Below are 24,354 nucleotides of genomic sequence, written 5' to 3'. Positions count from 1 at the left end.
ATTATGAAATTTCGTTTTCATTAATGACATTCTTAATAAGGTAATGACAAACAATTTAATATTGACAATGATAAATTCTTTTACTTTCACATGCTTTCGTGGTCATTATGTTTAGAAATTTTAAACTCTGTTATCTTTAATTTGAATATCTATCTATTTATAAAATGCGTTTTTTGCCAAATTTAAAACTAAGCGCATAGAAAAATGTATAAAATTTTCTTGACTGAAGTATATCCTCTTTTTATGTTTTAATGTGCCCAGAAGGTCTTCAAAAAAAAAAAAAACTTCGTTGTTTCGATAAAAAAAACTGAACCATTATGTATGTATGCCTTCACTCCGCTTGACGATAAATGTGTTTTAACTTGCTGTAATGAGAAATTTTCTTTGCACGTTTGTGGAGAAATTTCTTGACTTTGACAGGGTTAAAGATCGACAAAGTGGTCCGTTGACCCTCGGACCTCCCCTTCCACATCTCTTAACTCTGTGGTTCTGTTCGTATCAATGATCTTTTGTTGGCTATATTGTTGAGTATATTTTTTTAACTTTTTGAAATTATATATACGTTCTCCTTTTTCATATTTTAATCTTATAAAATTTTTGATAATAAGGAAAAGTTATTTCATGCTTATCTTTATATTAGTAACCGCTAGAGGGAGAGAGAAAAAAATACGTTGTCGTAAAATTTGGATAGATTTATTTCATTTGAAATCCGTGTATGTGAAGATTTCAGTTTACGGGTATTAGCCACATAAGTTTATTTATTTATACGAAGTTTCAAAGAGAAAAAAAATAGGCTTAATCATAAAAGTATGGCTAGAAATTGCCGTTATCTGATGGTGTATCGGTAGTTTAGTGGCCTAAACGTCCAGACAGTTGTAGTTTGTGCCGAATTCATAAGGCAGAGAGTTAAAATCATTAGAAATGAATTTTTTGCGCTCAGCCTGCTACTTATAAAATGAAATTACAATCATTTATGAAATTTCCATTGCCTTTTTCGGCTAAAATTTCAAGGCAGCATAGAAATATGGCAGTAAGGTTTTAGTCATCAAAATAGCTACCACTACATTAACCTTTTCTTCAACATGATAAAAACCCTTATGTATTATCTTCTTAAAACGCCGCCCTAAGCGAAAAATATAGTTACCTCTCATATTACATATATATCATCACGGAACTTTGTCGGGCGTAATGTTTTTTTTTTTTTGAGGCCCCAAAAAGTGGTAATCAGCTGGAAAGTGTTTTGGGAATAAGATGGATGCGGAGCAATTGCCATTCAAAAGCGATAATTGCTTCTTTGTCATTTTCGCTGCATGTGGTTTGGCATTGGCTTGCAAGTACCGCATTTTTTACCTGTTCATTAGTGTTGGCTGATGGGTGCATTCAAATCGCTGAGAGAAACCTCATCCGTAACAATTTGCTCATGAGGAAAAACATGTTTTGTGCGATACAATCCATTGTCACAATTATTATCCATAAGTTTTTTGGGTTATATTGGAGGTTTTGCAGGATGGGGAATGAGATGCGTTGGCAGCAGCCAGTGATTGAACCTCTTGTTAATTGTATACTGGACATATTGGTCTTACTACCCATCAGCATGACATCTAGGTTCTTTTTTTATGGCAGGAGGTGAGTGATAAACGAGTAGAGGAGTTCTAAAGTTTCTTATTTTCTAGCAGTTCTTGCGGTAGCCTGTTGCTTAAGATCCCCACCTTTTTCATCTGATGCGGATGCAAACGGAAAGTTTCAGCAATTACGCTGAATCATCCTGAAAATTCCATACATGTGAAGAAAGAATCTTCATCGATAGCGCTTTTATTAAATGAGCATGATTAATGGCAGATGGTCTTCCAAAGCGCATCATTCAGTAACTTTTTGTGTGGAACGTAATTTTTATTTGTTCAGTAAGATTTGTTGTTGCATTTTTTTCATATGCAGTGCTTGTTGACAGACAGACAACTAAGGCGCTGTTCTCTGCAATGAAAACTGAACAATAAAATTACCCAAGTATTAAGCCTTATCTGTGAGATGTCCATTCCATGCATATTTGTTTCTATGGTCGTGCCTTTCGGCTGTTGAAAAAAAATGATACTAAATAGCGGCAGAAAATTTTTTTGTTACCTGATATGTCAGCTGCAAGTTTAAAAAAAAGCTGGAGTTTTACTGCGAATGCGGTATTTATTTATAAAATTCTGATTTTGAATGAGAAAAATCGAATTTGGGAGCTTTCTGTTGTCAGAATTTATTATGTTTTGTCAAGTAACAGGGCTAGAGTCCATTTCATTGGTATTCTACATGCTTTTATTTACAATTTTATGCTTTTTAGTTTTGTTGAATAGTCATAAGACTTGCTATATATTTCATTTGCGTGAATAGAATCTTAAGATTTTATAAAAAATTGTTGAAGAAGCTCATAAAATCCATAATATTTGAATTAAAAAAATACGTGTTTATCTTATTATAATAAACAAAAGTTGAAGTCTTAAAAGAATTTACACTAAAGTATTAGCTGTATTTCTGAACCCATATAACCCTTTTACACTTTTGTATTTTGTTTACCATATATCCCTTTTGTTGTTCAGTCTGCATTCAAATGAAAAACTCAATATGTATCTATGTGCCAAACTGATAGCTCAGTTCTGCACTGGAAAATCATAACATTATATGCCTTAATGTTATTATATATTGCTTTAATGTTAGTATAAATGAGTTAACCAGAAAAGAATGGTTCTTTTGCTATCTTCTGGATTTTCGTTTGAACATTTCTTTTAACATTTAACGAAAATAGTTTCAGAATAGACCATTGAGTGAAATCTTAAAATGACAATATCTAAATAATCGGTATCCTCTCTTAGGTGACACAGCACATTCGCGTGTACCACCTGAAACAATCCCATGTTTTTTCTTATCAGGAAAATCGATGGAACTTAATTGTTTGAGAAGATTGAGAACTAGAACTTGTACTTTATTTGCATCCGTGGCGATAGCGTATTTTTGAAATTTTTTCATTTATGAGAGTGTGTCTTACTATAAATTCTGTACTTGAAAGATTTCAGAGTAATTGAATATTATGTTTAAATACAATAAAGGATATAGGTTTTATATTTTCTCCCAAATTAGGTTTTTAATCTGAATATCGGTGGACAGCTACATGCGTATGAAGTGGAGTACCATGTTCTTCTGGAAGAAATGATTCACTCTCCGTCCAAAAACTCTGCCGAGCTGGAAACTTTGGAAGCAGCCAACAAATGTCTTAAAGCACAAAATATGGAGTTCATGGAACAGTTACAGGTATTGTTATTTATTTTATCAAGGGTTAAGCCTAGTGACCTTTTACATGTTGTTTTGTTTTAGCTATCAAAATCAGCCTGCCAAATGCCACTCAAATTTTTATGTGCACAAACTATTGTCGTATATCAGAAATGGAAAATATCAGTATTGTAAAATAAGAAATGATAAGATTTAAGAAAATTAAAGTTAGTATTTTTCTAGAATGTTTCAATGTATATTCTTAAAATCTTCCACCGCCGCCCTAATCGGTATAGTGGTTAACGTTGCTGGCTGCAGTAGCGTTTGGCTCGGGCTCGAATCCCGGAGAAGGATAGTTATGAATGGATAATGTCTTTGGCATTGGGGATCTTAAAATACGTGGTTAAAATAATCCTAAAGTCCTTTTGACTGATTTGGTGGTAGATGAAGAGAGATGAGAGAGTACTGTCGCTTTTAAGGTGCCCAAGGACCATGCCCACCATAGACGCAATTCTGCGCTCCTCGCCACGATGAAATTCCTTGAACTTATTCTGATGTTATAATTCAGACAAGTGAAATACATCACAACGTATAATCTACTAATAAATATTTCTCTTCTACTAATATTTTTTTACCCTGGATAGTAAATCTAAACTCTAGAATATCACTAAGCAATTACTAAGTACGCTTGTTTTAAATTAGTGTTATATATTTATTTTTTAAGGTGGTGTCTGCTTCAAAATGTTTAAAAGAATTTAGAAGTACTTCAGTGCTTAGGTAAATAATAACAAACTTTGTTTTTCACTGGAACACGTTATTTTAAAATTCATTTCCGCACTAGTCTAATAGTCTGAAAAAATAATTATTTAGTAGTTATTCAAATAAATGAGGTAATAATTAATTTAGTTTGGTAGAAATGTAATTAATTTAGTTAATATTTTTATGAATATTCCCATTTAGGAACTTTGGCAACTAAAGGTGAAACTAGCCAAACATAGCCTGTTCGTATCCTAAATGGTTGTAACGAGAAACTTAAAACGAGATCCGAGCTAAGAACATGTGTTTGAATGTGTCATTTAAATAATAAAGTGAATACAATTGAAATATTGTGCATCATTATAGTAATAATGCAATTTACGCTTCTGAGATTACTGATATAAAATGAAGCTGCGTATACTAAAGCAGAAATATAATGGAGAGCACAAGTGAATAGTATTTCAAAAACCGCGCATCCTAAAAGATGTTATGGGCAATGCGGTGGTAGAGATGAAGGGAAACTGGATAAAATTATTTAATTTTCTAAGCATACGTATGTCTAGAATCATTACATACTAATGTAATATACTGCTAACCTTTGCAGAGAAGCATAAGTTTACTCGGTTTGGCCTGGACTCGCATAAAGGTCGAATATTAACCTGTGGAATTTATTGCCTGATATTCTATAACTGCTCAGCAAGTTTGCACACTTTGCGCAACGCGACTGCATTTTATATATATTCCTGTGCGATTGAAGAAATGTGTGTAGATCTGGCATGTTAAGGAAGAATTGTGATACTACGAAAATTTCTCTGAAAGCGTCCGTCATGTGTGCTCGGGGATTGGTCGTAAGATGTTATTGACTTTTCCTCTGACTAATAAAGAACAACGAAGGATTACAAATATTGACCGGATGTTACAGACAGTGCCTCCTGGATGGGTAACTCTGGTAAGATGTGATGAACGTACGCCGCGCCGTTTCACAGTGACAGGGGAACCACACTTCCACTTGTACACATACGAATTATCCGGTCATCCCAGCAGAAAATTTTAAGTCTTCAGTGAACACAATTCGCCTCCAGATTCATAAATTCCAAGTTTCGCATTTGCGGCACCGGATTAAGCACTTCTGCAAATGCTCAGGACTTAGGAAGAGGCATCACGACTGATGTTGTCTGTAGAATCCATCCTCTATAAGCCTTCTTGAAATACTATGCTTTGTGATCTGCATGTCCTGGAGATGTAGGTAAGTGATTTTGTATGGCACGTCTCAAAGCTGTGGGTGTAGTTAAAGGTAGCTTTCGATGTTCCACGTTTCTTCAGGGAAGTTACCATGCTACGCCTGCTTCTACTCTTCTGACGATTATGTATGCTCTGTTAGAACCGCTTTAATAGCATCGCTATGTGTGACATTGATCGGAACGTTATCTGGGCGATTTGGTAGTACGATCAACGGATTTCCATAAAGGCAGGGATATGATGCTTGTCAAAGTGATACATTTGGTTGTATCGTCGTCGGATAGATCTTTGGTGAATTCTTGTTCGCTAACGCAAATAACATTACCACGTAAGCAGTTTAAATCGGCACAACGATTGAGCAATATAGCTTGAAAATAACAGGTCGTAAGATGTCATCGACTTGCTCCCTAATTGTTAAAGGACAACGAAGAATCACGAAAAGTTATCGGGTAATCACAGGCAGTGGCTCCTCTGTGGTAACGCTGGTAAGGTGTGGTGGACGTATGCCATTCCTCAATAGCACGATGTAAACAACACTGCCATTCGTATGTGAACGTAATGCCCGAATGTTTACACTATCATGGTATCCGCCAATAACATAGCAGCAAAAAATCGCGCAAGAAATCATTGGAGGGGGGGATGGTAAAATAACGCAAGGAGAAAACGTCATGGTGCGGGAAAAAGGGAGGAGAAACCTCTGCAGTTCTAAAACATCGCGGTACAAAACACCGTCGTAGAAAATAAAGTGGTGACAAAATTTCGCAATTTCAAAACATCGTAGTAGAAAATAAACCAGCTACAAAACATCGGATGAAAAAAATAGCAAAAATATGCGTTTTATGCCTCTAACATGTTCAGAACTCTGTGAAACATATTTCTTACTACTGCATTGTAACGAGCCCTTTCTACTGAAGTCGCCTGTTACTATAAGTGGTCTTCACTGTATATTATTATTTACTTTTGTTGCGCTTTTGAGCTAAAAGGAATAGTGAAACAGGTTTGATAACTTTGAAGCTCTGTTTAAAACCTCTTTTAAAATAATGAAATGTCAAAAGGTTTCCATTCATCAATAATTTTTGGATAATTAGCAGAATAATATGTTCGTTTTTGATTATTCAAAAATTTATCATAGAATTCCTTAAAAATATAAAAAAAACTAAACTATTGATAAAAATAAACATGAGATGCATTTTCTTTAAGCGAAGCGATAGCTTTGCAAGCACCGGACCGAATTTCAAAATTTATTTAGTTCTTGTTCACATCGAAGTATACTTTTGTTGCCTGGCCAAGCCCTTTCTTGCATCGCTGATTTTTTTGGGGTAGGTGTCTTTTTTTTTTTTTTTTTTTTTTCTTAAACATTCTCTATTGATCTTAACCAGTGCGAAAATCCGAGCGAATATTTTACCCTTTCAAAACCTAAGGGAAAATATATTCCACGTAGGAATAATACGAAATACATGTTAAGTGATATCTCTGCAGCCGCGGGACCGAATTTTATATTTACTATTATTTTTTAAATTTTGATAAAAGCGTAACTCTGAAGATTTTTTTAAAAATTCTTAAAACAATAAAGTGTCAAAAAGTTTCGTAGGAAATCAATTATTTTTTTGATAACTAATAGAAAAATAAGTTCCTCTGTAATTTTTCAGAAACCTATTATTGAAATGCTTAAAAATATGAAAACTGAGTTAAAACTATTCATATACAATACAAATAAGCAGGTAGCTCAAAAGATTAGGATGAGTAATTTCGACATTAAACAATGTATGAAACTCGTAGCAACCACCTCTCCAAAACCACCAACTCTGAAGATAAAAAATAAGCATTTCTGAAAGAAAAACCGACATCTTTATTAATCATTACCTACATTACCACTTTTAAATGACTGCTTCGCAGAAGACCTATATCATCTGAAACTTTGAGTGTCGTCTTAGAGAGATTTTGCTGTACGCAATAGTACTGCATTCGCAAAAAATGTTTTATAGAATTCTGTGCATGTTACAGACATAAAATGCGTATTTCTGCCATGCTTTTTCATTCAATGTTTTTTTATCTGCTTTGTTTTTGCCACATTTTGAAATTTCGATATTTTGTCACTTTTTAAAGTTTTCTTCTTGCTTGCCCCCCTCCCGTATCACGTTGTTTTTTCAATTCGTTATTTTCTCCGGGACGTTTTCCTGTGATATTTTCACATGTAATCTGTTACACCTCTTGCATATGAATTAAGTCTTATGCAGTTTTTAAGTACTTAATTCTGTAATTTAATCGACCTATAAAAAATCGCTTTACTCTGTATATGCTGCCGTGCTGTATGTAGGTAGCGTATCCAAGTAAGCGACTAGAAGATCCTTGGTTGGAAACCCGGCAAGCTGAATATTCCTGTTTTCTAGCTTTGAAAAACGTAATGTAGATCATAATGGATTTGAAATGAAGAAATTTTTATACGGTTGACCGGAGAGTTAAGTAATCATGCATGTAGTGGGAAATACAAGAATACACACAAAACGTAAAAAACGCAAATTGCTACGTTAAGTGTATTTAAAAACAAATAATGATATCCATCGAGGTAGTTTTTTCACGCCGAAGCGTGATTATATTTTCCGACTCAGCACTTTGTGCCTCAGAAAAATAGTTTAGTATTGCGTTTTAAAGCATTATTTAATTTATGTACTTAAATTTGATTTTATGCCAACAGACACGCTTAACAGTCACCAAACTGACCTCTGCGGCAACGTTTTTATGTCCATGAAAAATGTTTAGAACCGCTTTAGTGACGTTTCTAGTTATGATTACTTAAGAGTTCGTTCAACTCGCTGATTTAAGTCTTTTTTTTTCTTTTTTTTTAAACCTCCTGCTAAGAACTGAATTCCGTGTCACTGCAGAACAGACCTAAGCAGAATAGTTTCCAGAACTCCGCACATTTACCTTAGGCACATTTTTTAAACTTTTTGAATGGGCTCAGGAAGCTAAAAAATATGTTGTATGGACACTTAAGCTGCAGTTTCTTAATGGTATAATTTTGAACTGCTAATGTTGTACGAGATTACTCCTCCTCTAGTTAGGAAAGAGACCCATTCATTAAGTGAGAGGCGCCATAACTGTATCAGTGATTAAAGAGGAGGTGGACACCAAGAAACCAAGGATAATTATGAGCTTTCTGCCTTTTCTTGAAATTATTGGCAAGGTATTAGGCGTGCCTTTCCTTGTTTATGTCAAGGCAAGATGACCCTTTAGAATAATTTTTTTTTAAATTGGAGTTAGCAAAAGAGTTATATATTGCATAACTTAGAAGATTAGCTAGCAGAAATTTCAAAATAATGGGGAACGTGTGGTGCAGCTGTAATTTGTTTCTTTCTAAATCGCTGTATGAATGTTTTCAGGCTATTGGGTGTTATCCATGTTATTGAATAAAAGTATGCATGACATTTTTGGAATTTACTCGAGTTGAAATAGGAACCCCTGCTGATACCCTGCCAATAAACTAGCTCTAAGATGCCGCTAATGCTTACCAAGATCATAAAGTATGCTGCAGTCCCTGGATTTTGAATTCTGAAAGACTGTGTGTTTTTGTGCAACATTATCTTGAAAATAACCTTGCTTAAATGTTCTAAAATCATACATTGATGGAGACAGAAAGTGTTAGCTAAAATCAGCAAATCATCATCTTTGCCTAAGTTTCTTATTACGGCAAAACGAAGGCTATCTAATAAAGGGGAAAAGATTTTATTTGAAACTGTCTAAAAGGAACTTGTTCTGGTCACATTTAAATGTGAAGATTGCTTTTTTGCAGTATTCAGCTCCTTTAACTAACATGGGACGGTCACATGTGTCCAGTAAGTCGTATCCACTGGGCCACTTTTGGGTTTGAGGCGATGGGGGAAAAAGCTAAAATGCATATTGATTAAATGAAATACTTATGGCTGCAGTACAAATTTTTACTTCTTTATGAGATCTAAAGGCTTTCAAGTACCTCTTTAAGATGTATCGTACTTTTCAAAACGGAAACTTCTTTTGTATGCATGTAAGGAATTAAGGCATTCTTATTATTTGCCAGCTGTGTCTTCCAAACTTAATGGGGGTAGATGATAAACCTGTCACTACATGCAAGATGCCGGTTTCTCTCGCTTTACGAAAGTAGAGCGTTGTGTGAAACTTTTATAGACTAAAATGATGTGAATGTTAAAAAGTTAACTAGTTCCCTTTCCGACTCAAAGTAGTGTTGTAGATCTGAGTAAGTTTTTGTTGTTGTAATCACGTCTTGACTTACTTGACGTCAGCCTACTGGCAAGTAGTAGTTGTTGCTGTCTGTCGACAAAAGTTGTATAGTCTATTTTTTTTGGGGGGGGGCGTGCTTCCTTCCATCCCCACCCACAAGTCGTAGCTAATAAAGTTTTCTGTTTGTTTTAACTTCAGTCTTGTGTCTTTTAAGAGAGTAACAGAGGCGATAACTTGTCAACCATTACATATAACTTCTATCATCAGCATTAGGTTTGAGGACAAACAAATCGAAGTTAATTTATTACCTTGAAAGTTATAAACTTGAGTATTCGTAAATCCGGTATTAGGAGATGCAAGAAGCCAAAGTGTAGGAGAGAGTATCATCGTTCGCATCGATCAAGTCATGACAAACGTCAACTTAACTTGCCCCAGTGCTGATAGCTGAAGTTTGTTGCTCGTTGTGATTGAAGAGAAAGATTTGAAATACAGTTGGCTGATTGACTGACTCTTGATGTTAGGTTAGATTATTTGAATGCGGCAAAGCGCACGAGTTGCATCAGCTTGGGGGCAGAAGATGCATTCGTGGAGGATTTTCTGAAAGAAACTGGTTGGTATTCACCTCCCCGTTGCGCATGGAGAAAGCTTCAAAAATTAACCGTGCGGCCAGCCCATTCGCCTGGGCTCGAACCCGGTGCAAATCCCATCATTCAGAGGTGTTAACCACTCGGCCACTGACTGATTCTTCAGGTGACACAGCTTTTTTAAAGTGCAGTTTTTATTTTTAGGCATTCAAAAAATTCCGCAAAAATGCGTACTTTTTGCAGTTAAAGATTAGGCTGGTCGTTTTCCTCAACCACTGCGGGAGACAAACGCTGAACTTTTTTTTTTTTTTTTTTTTTGTAGAAGTGAACTTTGTTCGCAAATCTTTCTTCGGAAAAGATAGTAATTTAATATTTTCACCGTACTGTTTTTGCACTTTCTTAAAGTGGCACTTTATTATTTATTTATTATTTTATTTTATTTGTTTATCTTTTTATTTTCGGTGTACTTTCAATGTGGCATTTAAATTTAATTACTTTCATTAATCTGGTGTGCCTGTATTCAGATTTATTATAGGTAAAGTATTTTGATAAATTTTTTGCTTTTAAAAAATAGATTTTTAAGCGTTATTCTAGTTAAAACTGTTCACTGTAAAGTACGTTGTTGCATCGGAGTAAAGAAAGAAACAAACAAATGTAACCATTATTACTTGCTACATAAAACTCGCACGGAAATCATGATTAGGTTAAAAGCTAAAGAAGGTAGCACAATTGCCTAAAGCTGGCTTCTAATTTAATTAATTTTTTTACCGTATTGAGGTTGTTTTAATTCTTACATTATTCTAACTTTGACGCTAGTATAGAAATGATCGCGATCTGTTATTTTGATTGATTTTCAGCGTCTGAAAGAAATGCCGAATAAAATATTTTATTAATAGCAGCTTGTGTAAAGCCACTGCGTATATTATCGGAACAAAAAAGCATGTAAAATCAACGATGCTCTCCTCGTAGGGACTCGAACTCCATACCTCCCGACTGCTAGCCGGACATGCTTTCAAATTACATCGCGAAAGCATGCGGTGAGAAAGCAGAAAATATGTTATATTGTTTCCCACTTGAAACGCTAGAGGAGAAAGGATCACCGTCGTCAAACTCAGGTGGTGACGAATTATTGTACACCACATTTTAGTATTACACCACTTGTAAGGATTCTTTGGACTGATTGTTTGGACTAGCAAGCGTGGGAAATCATTTCTGCGCTTTAGCCTGAAGTGGAACTCTGGACCTTCGGATCATCAGCCGGACGTGCTTTCAGTTTCAACACTAAGACACGTGTTGAGGAAGGAGAATATTCCTTAAAACGAAACGAAAGGCGACTATGTTCCTTTTAGAAGCCGTTGTTTATAATAATCCTAATTTACTCTCGAAAAATACGTGGTTTTTAAATCTGATGATGCGTTTAATCTATGAGACATTTTCTAAATACTTACCGAATTTTCGCTAACATTGCACGCAGTCGGTAACAGTGGTACTTAATTTGGCCAGTCTGATGTATAAATTAACTTTTATACTCTTTAGGTTGCTTACTCAAGGATACACAATCTTGAAGCATCTGAGGCCAGCTTGAAGAGCACAGTTCGCCGGTTGAAGGGTCGTATTGCTACCTTAGAAGATGAAAAAGAGGCTCTTACTCATAGCCTTCGTATAATGAAAAAGCGATTAGAAAAGCTAGAAAAGCTGGAAGTTGCTAGAATAGAAGATTCTTCTTCTTTAGCCGAAACAGAAGAGGAAGAAGAGCATCCGCCACCTTTCGGAGTTGTATATGCCTTAGCGGGATCCGAGAAAGAAGAGGACCAGCAGTTTAAAGAATTAATGCGAAAATATAGTCATGGAAAGGAGCCGGAAAAATGTAAGATTGGTTTTCTTTTTATAGTTGATTCAGAATTCCAACATTTAATCAAATTTAATGAAAAGGTGAAATTTACGTATGCCGTTTGGTTTCATCAATAAATTTATTAAAAAGATTAAGCGTTTGCATCAATAATCAATAAATTTATTAAAACTGTTAATTAGTTTATTTTTTAATTGTACCAAAGATATCGAGGTCCTTGAATATTTGAAATCTAAATATAAGATTTTGAACTGAAAAGTATGTTTCAATTTTTCTAGATAAATTGATTTTAAAGGACAAATAAAATTCGTCTTTCTAAAATACGATAGTTAGGTACTGAAAATGATATAGTTGCCTTACATGAGTCTCTCGTTTGAATGTATTTATATATCAAGTTAATTATTGTTAGTTGCTGTGTTCCTTAGTTTTCATATTAGATATTCAGTCTTCCACCCGTTTCTTTATTTTTAATTTTATAAGCAATTGTAGATCATATCTCTAATGTTATAGATATCATAACGTTGACACTCTTGCCTCATTTGTAGCCTTCGTTACCACCAGTCACATATGTCTAATGAGATTAATTTGTAGAGTTTTACTTTCTTTGCAGTCATACAAAGTGTTTAACTCTATGTAGACATTAAGCGACTGATCGCTAAGTATGGGAAAAAAAAAACTTGAGAAGGGTGTATTAGACCCTTTATTTAAAACTAAATAAGATGGACAGAAGGCACTCTTGGTGATTACAAATCCGCCAGCACTATGTTGAGAAACTCAAAAGTCGTAAGTCAAATGTAACGCTAGTGAATTCAGCTATTCAACTATCGGCAATTACAAAGCAAGGCCGAAGATAGGAATTCTTACATAAGTAGCAAATCCAGCAACATGGCCTTCAAGAGCGAGAACACGTTGTAATTTAACAATCTCAAAATTTTCCTTTAAACACACTCGAACTCATTTGCATTCTGCTGGGAAAACGGAAAAAGAGAAATGACAGTACAAATTCAAAACATAAAATAATTGGTTATTCAAATTAAAGGGAACCGGCCAAATTGCTTTAAATTATTTCAATTGCACTTATTGTGATAGAGGAATGTTTACAATTTTTTATTTAATATTAAACTTATTAAAATGTTGATCAAAAAAGGGGGAGAAAAGAATAAAAGTTCTTTTTTCGTTACGCGCATTTAAAATACTTATATCTGAAAATTCTGCCCTTTTCTTAATGAAATTTGATCTCTTGTGCAAAAAATGAACTTTCAGTCTTTGTTGAAGCCGGGATATCAGCATATGTGCTGATGCAATTTTATCTCTGTGGCAGTTACGCCTTTATAGAGTTACTCAAAAGCCCATTAGCAATTTAATCAGAGTCGAAAGTGCTTTTTTAATATTGACCATTATTTTTCATACATTTTCTGCCATTGTCTGGCAGCGATATTGTTGTAAATTAATTTATTTCAATCTAATATTTTTTTAAAGAAACAAATATAAAAAAATTTACGCTTTAATTTTTAAATTTAAAATTAAAAAGATCATCCGTATTTGTCTGTTTTTTATGTTGAACATAATTTTAGTTTTTCTTGTAGTCAACCATATTACCTGCGGTTTTACAGAATAGAAAGTTATAAAAAATTATACTTCAATTATTTCAGTTGATTCTTTTGTTTTTTATTAATTATTTTATGTGGCAATGAATATTTCTTTCGGATAACGCTGGGCTGCAGCTTAGTATTTTTCACACTTTTTTTTTTCACTGCTACAATATTACATTATGTAACGTGGCGCTACTGGGACATTTATCATCCATATGGGCCTGCTGGGGCCATTTCTCAAAGGTTTTACCATTCAACGCTGCGTAAGATGTTTAATTTATGTTTCAGTTTAAAATTATATTGCTTAATTGAACAATTCAAATATAATATACATACTTCTACTTAATTTATATCTTTATGCTATGTTTAGTAATATCTTCACTTGATACAATCAATAGTACAGGGTGTTTATAAATGAATGGGGCGGTTTTAAAAATTAATAGTGAATAATTCTTTACGTTATATCGGCAACCTTAGAGCATAAACAGCTGCAACTGTCTAAGGTTTTGATGAATTAATCACAACCCTTCAATATGTGCCCCCTTGGTCACACGACGCACATTTACACACTAATTAAGTTCTTCCAATACTCGGTGTAGCATGTCCACCGTGATGGTCTGCAGTGCGTGCTGTTTCCGAACCACAAACTTCCTGAAGGGACACAGATAATAGTGGTACAGAAACTCGGTCTTTACCAAAAATCCAAAGAAAGAAATCACATTCCCTACTTGCTTTACTAAGTGACGTGCCAGGACTTTGCTGAAAATCCTCGTATACTCTTACAGCGTTTGCATCAGATGCACGAGATCGACCAGAACTCTTGCCTTTATAAAGGCATCCAATTTTTACGAACTGTGGGTATTACCTACTTATGTTATTCTTGTGTGGTAGGTCTTTCCTAAACGGTGCGCGAAACTCACGCTGTACTGTAACCACACATCTAGACCCCTCAAAACAGTGCACACAGAAAGTCTTTTCCTGTTAAGAAGCCATCTTGGAAACTGACGCTTCGGCTGCGCAGTAAGCATGACAAGTAAACAGCGTATGGAAACTTGGACAGTTGCCAAGTGGTGTAGGTTTTACCACGGACAAGGTGATGCATACATTTAGTATTAATTTTTAAAACTGCACCATTCATTTATGAACATATCTATTCCACGTGGTTTCCTGTGATAACTTTTGTAAATATTTGCTTCATAATAAAAAATGTTTCTAATGCCATGCTTTAAGTACTTGGGTACAGGATAATCATTTGCCTGCCACGTATTATTTATTTTTACATAATATAGCTCTGTGACTTTTATATTCGTACATTCAACTGTAATGTAACACCAACTGTTTTCTATGAAGGGTATCCATATTATCCAAGCTATTTCACATTTGGAGCGATGTAGCTCGAAAACCTAAGAGCAGCTACAACAAGTAATATTATCGATTCCAAGATCAAATCAGTTGTTTGGTAAGTTCTTGTTCGGATAAAGAGCTGCCTGTAATTTTCGCCTTGTTTGATATAATGTAACTGAGAGTAATAAATAATCTCCTAATCAGTCTGTATTTAGAGAAAAAAAAGTATTAAAAGGATCAATATCCTAAAATTTGTGTCCTATAAAATCGTTCAAGAAACGTAGTTGTTGAAGCCTGCCAAAACTATAGCCTTCGAAAGACTCTTTTAATCCCTGTTTGAAATATAAACAAAAATCATTATATTGATACGTAATAGAAATCGTATGTATATAAGTTCTCCTTAATACGCATTGCATCTTTAGAGTAGCAAATCAATTATTGGTTTGCATGTCAAGATCAGTGTTTTCCAGTTGTGTATCATTCAATTTCTTTTTAAACGAAAACATAAAAATTTAGGTTCGAAAATTGAACTCTTCTGAGCAATGCAGAATCGTAATAAAACACTTTTTCATAATTTCTAAGTTCTTTGTGAAATTTGTATTTTCGGAGTTTTAGTGCAACTCGGTCTCGAAGTTCAATTGGTGTAATATTCAGCATCATCCTCAGATTTATCTCTCCGCTTTTGCAGTATCGAGATACTCTTAGTAGAACCAGGCGCAAGCTCATGTATTTATTTCTTCAAACGGAGTAATCGGTTAAACAGCTAAGCGACAACATTATACTGAAAGTAGAGTACTAAGCCAGCCCGTCCTCGTAAAATATAACCTGGTTCAAAAGGTAAACGACAGTATTTCGCTCAAATTGGTGTGCTGAATATCCACCTCCTCGTAAAATACAGCTGGCTGATACGGTACTTACTCACATTTAGCAATCGCTTCAGCTGCAAAGCAGTATTTCACTGAAAATGGGATGTTGACCACACACCAATATGGCCATCCATTTGCCTTCTTACAAAGAGTTTCAGTTTCTAGAGTTACTTGAAAAGTGTGGTTTATCATAGCAATGGACGCAATTTTAACAGTTTTGAAAGAACACCTATCATTACGCTGCAGGGGAGGCATCGTTTATGCTAAAGCTATCGTCTTGAAATGCCCCCGGTAGGGTGCATCCTTGGTGGAGCACAACGTGACGTTTTTTTCACTAGCAAAAACCTGACATACGATAGTTAAGGATTACAGAATCGCGATTGGGTTACAAAATGTGCCGAAATAATGACTCGTATAAGGAGTGAGTAGGATTGATAATTTCCTCTTCTTGGATGTATATAGGTGTTAATGCTGATCTTGAACATTAGAGGTGTGGGGGAATAATTAAAGATGCTAAAGGAAATGATCTCTTTTCCCTAAAAACAGAGTAGATTTGGTCGTGTATTAAAGCGATGTAGTACAAAAGTGTGTACTATGGTAAGGATGTTGGCAGTAAGTTGAATGAGGGCAGACTTTGAATTTGCTCATTTTGAGTCACTTCAGGTTGCTTGCCAGACACTTTTCAAGATTTCTATTGTGATTTTTTTGTGATGGCTTCTTGGGCCAAGAAAGATATACGCTGTCAAATATTTGATTCTTGGCTACGTTTTTAGCCAGACAGTAGACTATGTAAAAATGACTTGACCTGTGTTACATTCTACCGTTAAGCACACTGTCATGAAATCTGACCTCCACCAATGAAATGACGGCTGACGATCATATTAAATACGGGAAAATACTTTGCTAGACATCAGCAGAATGAATTAAGAGCATATTAAAGCAGAATGCAAATTTAATCGTATTTTATGGGGCCCATAATATATATATATGCATAATGAATAACATTCGGTTTTGTCCTTAAAATAAAAAAATAAAAATCATATTTTTATTTCTTGAAGTGGTTTAAAAGTTTTAATTAAAAATGTTTTTTTTTTGCTAATCATTGATTTTTTTTACTAATTATCAGTATAGCTTCAGAAATATCTTTTATTAATTAGAGTAATGCTGCAGACGGTCATTAAAGTGAATGAGTTGCATAGATTATAAATTAAATGTATAGTATACTGCAGTTTCACAGTTTGATGGGTTATTAAAAAGTAAAGTAAAAGAAAAAAAGTCCAAACAGTTTTGTATCAGCTACGTAATATATGGTGTTAGAAACAGCTTTTATTAATTATAATAACATTGTAAAATATTTATAAAAATTATGAATTTGATTTATTGAAAACTAAATGTATTTTAATTTATATAAAATTATGATATTAATGATTAAGAAAGGCATTTATTGCTTTTGTATCGCGCAGTTGTTACGCAATAATATCGCGCTCGAATTAAAAAAAGGTAAGTTCAAGATCTTGTACTTCGTCGAATGGCAGCACGTAAAGCTGGCTGTGTATGAAGCTGCATAAAAGGTAAGTTTTACATTTTTCTCAGTGGTTACATTTACTAAGGTGCGTGGATGATAAATGCATGGTAGCGTAATGTGAAATAACACAATGGTTTGAAAAAAAAAATTAAATTGGAAAACTGTTAAAGACGATTCTAGTGCAGTAATATCAAGAGTTCTAGTGCAGTAATATAGTGCTTCTAGTGCAGTAATATGGTGCAGTTGCGTTATCTGTAGAGTTCAGTAATTAATATTTTGAATAAAAATGCTTTAAAATTTTTAAGCAGCACAATATATGTTGTATTTTTCTTTTAGGGAATGAGGTATTTAAAGATACGACTGAAAATAAGACCAGTTCAGCAGAAGATCTTACTGATAACTCTACTGATCTGACTGATAGCAAAATTACTAGGACTGAGGAATCTCTCATTTGAAAAATAAATAAATAAATAAATAAAAATAAAAAAATCAAGTGCACGGAAATATCCTCAGACATGAGCTTACACTATATGTTCTAAGAGAAGTATATTTGCCTGCCATTCTGTAATATTGAGGGTTAAAGATTTTAACATGAAAAATTAATTTAACTGTGAAGTACCAAAAAGTGCTGTTTAAATTGAACGGTGCATGTTATAAGCTGTTACTTTAAAATGTTAGAACTGTTATTCAATTTGATTTTGAAATTTATTCTCCGCTAATCGTTTTTTATAGATTAATGTTACATAAACTCAACTCAGAGGAGAGTTTTATTTTTAATTCAAATGACATTCATTGTACAACAAACTTACATCAGTATGAGTTTTAATAAATTCTTAATTTAAATATCATACCTATTAAAAATAATTGGAAACTTTCTGCAGTTTCATGATTTTTATTACGGTAATAAATGACTCAAGTTTGTATGAAGAAATACTCCTTGTTATTTAAGTTCCTGATTATTTTCTTTTTAATCGTAAGATAATGTTGTATTTAGATATTTAATACTAGATGTTTTGTTGTACAAAAAGTTCATTCTGAGCGACTATTTCAGTTCATATCCTTTGGAAGTTTTGTGCGGCTCATGTTCTTCCTAAATTGTAATACTCTTATAACTGGGCAACAATTGATATAACTTTGTATCTTGAAATAAAAAATACTCTTGACATATCCACTTGTAAGTGAATTTAATGTTAATTTATTATTCTTGAAATATTCATTCATTTAATTTCCTGATTAATTTTTGCTCCAGCTATATGAAATTTTATTGTATTGAAATACTCCGTATTAAACAGAAATTTTGTTACATAAAACGTTGTTTCTGAGTGACTGTTATTAGCGTAGTATGTAATTCATATTTTTAAATTCTGGGTTTTAGGTTACTATATTTCTGTAAATTAATATTTTTAATTAATCAGACTTTTATGTATTATTTTATAAGTAGAGAGTAAGTAATTTGTGGATAGCTTTACGAGGAGGAAAAACACCTTCTAAATATTAATTTTGAAAACTTTAAATATTGTGTTTAATTTCTTTGTTATAAGTGAAGTGCTAAAGGTAGTTTTTATGCTTATTTTATCAGTATCACGTAATTTCCTGCTCAGCGATGCTGAAATATATAACATTTTAAACGCATATGCAAATATCTTGATATATAGTTACATGCCATCAGTTTTTACAGCATTATATATAAACTCTAAATAAATTGCGGAATGTGTGCTTTAAAAAAAATCGGTTCTTCTCTCTTCTCATAGAGTTTTTATTTTAAATAAGTTAAAACTCTTTAAGGGAAAAGTTTATAAATGCCTTTCAGTGAAATTTCTATACGAGCAAATTGCACGAATTACAAAACTCATATTTATGGAAACAATAGTGTATTATATAAGGAAAAAGGATTGAAATGGCAAATATGTGCATCAGAAGGAATGTAATAAATCCAGTACTTTATGTGCTCACATTTGCTGGCTGTAATTGTACAGGAAAATCAGTCCTTCCCTCTCGTTACAGAATTTTAATTTTTAAATCAGTTAAAACTCTTTAAAAGGTAAGTTCCTAACTGCCGTTTAGTGAAATTTTCACACCAACAATTGCACGATTTACGAAACGCATGTTTATGGAAGCGATAATTATGTTATGTAAGGCAGAAAGGATTGAAAAGTAATTCTGTAAATAATGTATGGAATATAATAAATTCAGTTCTTTCTATACTCACCTTTGATGACTCTAATAATATGTACATGACGTCGGTGCCGGCGCTAGCCTTTTTGGCACTCTATGGAATGTCATTCCAATGTAGGCTTAATACGAATTCACAGCGCGTGAGATGTAACTACGGATAGTGACTTATGGACCAACCTTCTAGCAATCATATCCCGCACATATTCTGAAGGCTGACAAATCGAGAGACCGCACAAGCCAAGAAAGAGGTGGTGCAATGCAGGTCACAGAGGTAACAATGGATACGACGTGCAACATGGAAGGTAGTAGTATGTTGTTGAAAGTAGATCCAGAAAGGTTGCATAGCAGCGATGACTTCTGGCTCCAAAAACTTGTAATCATTTGTATTTCAAGTGATAAGCAACAGCTCTGTCGAATTTTTAATCGATATTATAATTCTGTTTTGGTGTTGCAATTCCAGTGAAGAGAAAGAGCATGTTTATTCCCGCATTTTTCCTGTTAGCAATTTAGCGTTAGGTTTCGAAAATTTTTTTGAATTATCCACATAATTTTTCCCTTCTTCAAGGTGTTCAGAAAACAAACTTTCCTATGTTTTAAAATGGATTTGTCCGGAAAGTGACTATTATCGTCTTACTGACTGATTTACTCAATGACTTTGAATGTATGGGCAATTATAGGCCCTTACACCGAAAATCCATGAGTATTGATGAAGCATTTATTGGGAGGGATGGTGATATCTAATGATCATGATGGTTTTGGAGATGATTGCATGTGGGAGGACAGGCTGAACGGTGACAAAGACGATGACAACGGTAACGATGGCGACGACCTGCAAACTGTAAAAGACGACACAAACAGCAATATTAGCGGCATTGAATGATTTGAAATACTACGGCGTAGCAGTGGACAGCAATAAAAGCGGATGCTTTTCAAGATACGTGAAGTAAAAATGAAGCTGTCTTAATAGGTATAATGTTAATATTATTGCGTAATATTATTGTAATGTATGTATTTTTAAATAAATAATATTGTAATAGTCCTAAATACTTAAATTTTTTATGCTATAACCAGCTCCTTTGGAAATTTAATTATTCATATTTTTTCACGATAAAATTAGTAAAAGGGGGAACAGGAATAAATATGGTGTACTTCATCTAAAACAGGTTTATTTCTTAAACGTTATATCCGTTACTAATAAAGTATAAAAACATAAGAGCACATGTTATTTTCAATCATTGCGTTGTTAGCGGAGCTGTTGGTTTCCACTATTGCTATACCGGTTCGTAGTGAACCATGTGGAAACTTTATAAATTTGTATATTTGCCTGTTTTTGTGGTAAACTAGTTCGGTTTCTTCAATAGTTGCAGACATACGTGGTAATTCGTTTCGTTTGATGAACAGAGGCATTTTCTTCATCCTGCAGATAGATGTCTCAGCATTCGTTGCTTGAGACTGGACTTCACAAATGATGAAACGAATGTTATGAGTTTCGGTTATTTGTGACTCAACGTTAAAGAAAAGAGACAGTTTTGTTATACTGATAGTAGAGATTACTTCTATGGATGTACTTCGGAACTTTTCGTGTGTTTTTCAGACCCCACTGGTATTGCTTGATGAATGCGGATGCTTCTATGCATATTAAAGACATTATTACGTGGACATGAACTAAAATAGGTAATTTTGAGATTCCGTATATTTCTCGATTAAAGAAATCTAAAGTAAAAATCTTTTCTTCTCGACTCGGGATCATCATAAGGGCCCACCAGCGGCCGAGCGGTAAAGTCGCTGAACTCTGGTAGTTTGGTGTGAGGCTCGAATCCCGCGATTGGACTGGCTGCATGGTCGTGTTCGTGATTTTACCCATGTATAACGTATATACGAGCCAGTTCCTCTTGGACGTTTCTCCACGAAGGCATCCCTCTCCTTAGACAGATAGCCCTTGAGTGCTTTGCCGTAATCAAACAAAGCAATAACCATTGATCATCATAAAGTCCCTATCGTTTTAAGATCATTAATTTCAAAAGTTAGGTTAGATTAATCGATAAAGGCAAAGAAACTCGAGGTCTATCTGCCTATGGAAAGGAATATCTTCTTGGGGGACTTCCTGAGGAAAACTGTGTCGTATCTATGTTACACATGGGTAAAATCTCGGAACCGCCCATGCAGCTGGGCCGTTTGCTGGGATTTGAACACACATTAATTTCTTAATACTCTGGAATACTCTCCAATTTAAATCTCGAGTTGTCCAATAGAGGTTCCCCACCCCCGTTAAAGGAGGGTACAAGATGCTGCTAGGCAATTTACCAAATAGTTTTGATTGATTATTGTACATATATGCAAAGGGAGACACTGTCTTTTTAGTATAACTTTATTTCAAAATACAGGATATATTTTTACACATCCGTATTTGACAAGCCTCACCAGTCGCCGAGTGGTTAAAACCACTGAATACTAGTAGTTGAGCCCACTGAATGGCCTGGCTGCGTGTTTGGTTTTCCTGCTTGATCATGTGAAGTCGCCAGTTTCCGTTAAGAAGACATCCCTTCCCATAGGAGAAAGCCTTCGTGTCCTTTGCTTTATTTAATTAACCTAACCTAACTTAATCGTATCTGATATTTACGGCAATGAATAAGGCTAATTTTTTAATTATTTCGGTTACTCTTGTAGAAATAAAAAAAATTTGGATATATTAATGCATTGAGTTTTATGTGATCGGGTTTCTATTGTAAAACGATTAATCAAAATATTTTTTGCCTCCCCCCCCCCAAGAAAGACACTATTTCTTAAAGAAATTTTATGGAAAACTACGAATCTTTAAGTACACAGTATCTACGCTAAAAATATGAAACTTAAATTTAAGGTATTTCTACGAAAATGTCTGACCAGTCCCTTTTTCCCTCCTCTTCTATTCGCTTTTATCTTCCCTGAAACTGTAAAAGTTAATTGTTGAATGCTACCTTTTCAAGTAGCATTCGTGTTTTCAAGTAAGCAAAGTTTTAAACATTTTCTTAAATAAAATATTTAAATTCAGTTTATTTTTTGTGTGATAAGCTGTTTCTGTCCTGAATTTTTTTACTACAATTATGTAATGTTTTGCTCGGCAAAGCAACAGCAATCTGTGGAATTTCGTATTATAATCACAGTAACTGCTTTTTTATTAACATTGATTTTTAAGATTCGTTCGCATTTTTTGCTTCAGTCAGTTTTATTTTTAATTAATAGATTATGTATTACATGCACCATGTTCATTTCCTAAAATTAACTCTCTTTTTATTTATTAATAATGTGTATAGAATATCCGAATTACCAAATATGTTCAAGTCATTGGAAAGCCTTGGGAACTTGAAAATCATTTATGGTGACGGTGAAGTCTAATACGGCGTACATTTTTAAGTATTTGCTCAATATATATATAATAGTAAGAAGCATATAAATACATCAATACAGTGCTCTTTGGAAAAGTAAAATGTTTTAACAATCCTTTCGAAAACATTTTTGAGTCTTTATCAGTATTAACTTCAGGTTAATGGGCTTATTTTCTTAAAAATCTGCTGGAGGCCATGTATTTGTGCATAGTTTCTCAAATACCTTGCATACTGATCGTACTCAAACGTAGGTCAGAAATTTGGTATCATATAAAATTACATTACATTTCTTTGTTATTAGACGTAGTTTTCTTAATTATTAATGTGCCAAAAACAAATTTACAGATGATTGAAAAAGCTTACCAAGAAATACCACATTTCATTTGAAGTCGCAAAGATCAAAGATCAAGTAACTGGAAGCTCTTCGGCAAACATCTGAAAATTACGTTTTTGCTCCAGGCTTCTGCTATTAAGGCATAAGTTAATCGATTCATTAGATAAATATGTAAGCAATTTGTAAGTCCTGAGTTGTTTAACAATTTACTTCAGCTTCGTATGACATAAAAACTGCGGTTATTACGTATACACAAAGGTCTCGTATATACAAAGGTCTTTGATTGTGAACAGTTTAATATAACAGCTTTTTGTTGAAAAGTGATTGCAGTTGAGACTCTTGTCTGTTGGATTGAAAAAATTTCAATGTGTATGATTTTTACAATCGAATTAATTTAAAGAAGTAGCTTTGTTTTTTGATCAGTTGATTTAAACACCTAGTTATCTAAACCGAATTGTTGCTGCATAATAAGATCATATTCAAGAATTCATCCTGAAGGATAAGAGAAAAAACATTGTTTCTTAGAATAAAGTTCAAGAAACTTGATTGTGTAGTAATTGCTAAAATATATGCGGAAGAGTACACGCATATTATTTACGTATCTTTTATAACGTCTATTATGTTTAAATTATTTGTTTCGTAAAAACAAAATGATATCACGGGCTTATTAACCTGCTTATTTGAGTTCTTTATCTCTTAGGCGTTTAAAGTAAGTACATATAAAAATATTTTTCACTTGTTTTCTTGAAAGAATGACTTAAATGTTTAAACGATTATCGAAAATTTTCAATTCCTCGATTTTAATCGAAGTCCCTATTAGAAATATATTGCTGCCTCTCTGAAGATTATAAGATTATTTTTTTAATTGTAATAAGGAGAGTTTAACTAACTCCTCCGAAATTCGCATCCAATCTGTTTTGTAATATTTGTAATATATTATAAGTAATATATGTAATATATTATAATAAGGGAATGTAATATAATTTCTCATTCCATCCCATAAAATAATTAGGCGGGTTTTGATATTATCTGCAGGCTTGAAACATAATCTTACAGATTCGCGAGTAACGGAATGTTAAAATGTGTCATAATGTGAAAATGTCTTCTTCCGTACTCGAAACGCCAGTGATTTAAATCGCAGATGTGTCTCAATAATTCCGTTAGTTTATAGTGATTGTGTATCATTCACAATAGTATGTTTATAGACTTCTGATTTTTTACATTATTTTACGTTATGTTACGTTCCACTGCATTAATCGTCCAT

General features: G+C 33.8%; 1 protein-coding gene across 1 annotated transcript in view; it reads left to right on the top strand.

Annotated features, from left to right (window-relative positions):
* The window catches only part of LOC118184243 (TBC1 domain family member 1-like), a 335,166-nt gene extending 316,640 nt beyond the window's left edge, over positions 1-18,526 (top strand). The window contains exons 20-22 of the mRNA XM_085809767.1: positions 3,118-3,288; positions 11,577-11,907; positions 17,553-18,526. Coding sequence (XP_085665893.1) covers positions 3,118-3,288; positions 11,577-11,907; positions 17,553-17,671 — 621 coding nt within the window. The 3' untranslated portion in view covers positions 17,672-18,526. The remainder of the gene's footprint in view (positions 1-3,117; positions 3,289-11,576; positions 11,908-17,552) is intronic.
* Positions 18,527-24,354: the final 5,828 nt, after the last annotated feature.

Source organism: Stegodyphus dumicola, chromosome X2 (genome assembly GCF_044657685.1).
Source record: "Stegodyphus dumicola isolate Sdum_Otavi_A_Nest chromosome X2, ASM4465768v1".
NCBI classification, from domain to species: domain Eukaryota; kingdom Metazoa; phylum Arthropoda; class Arachnida; order Araneae; family Eresidae; genus Stegodyphus; species Stegodyphus dumicola.
Note: the sequence above shows the minus strand (reverse complement) of the source record. Positions and strands in the feature narration are given on the sequence as shown.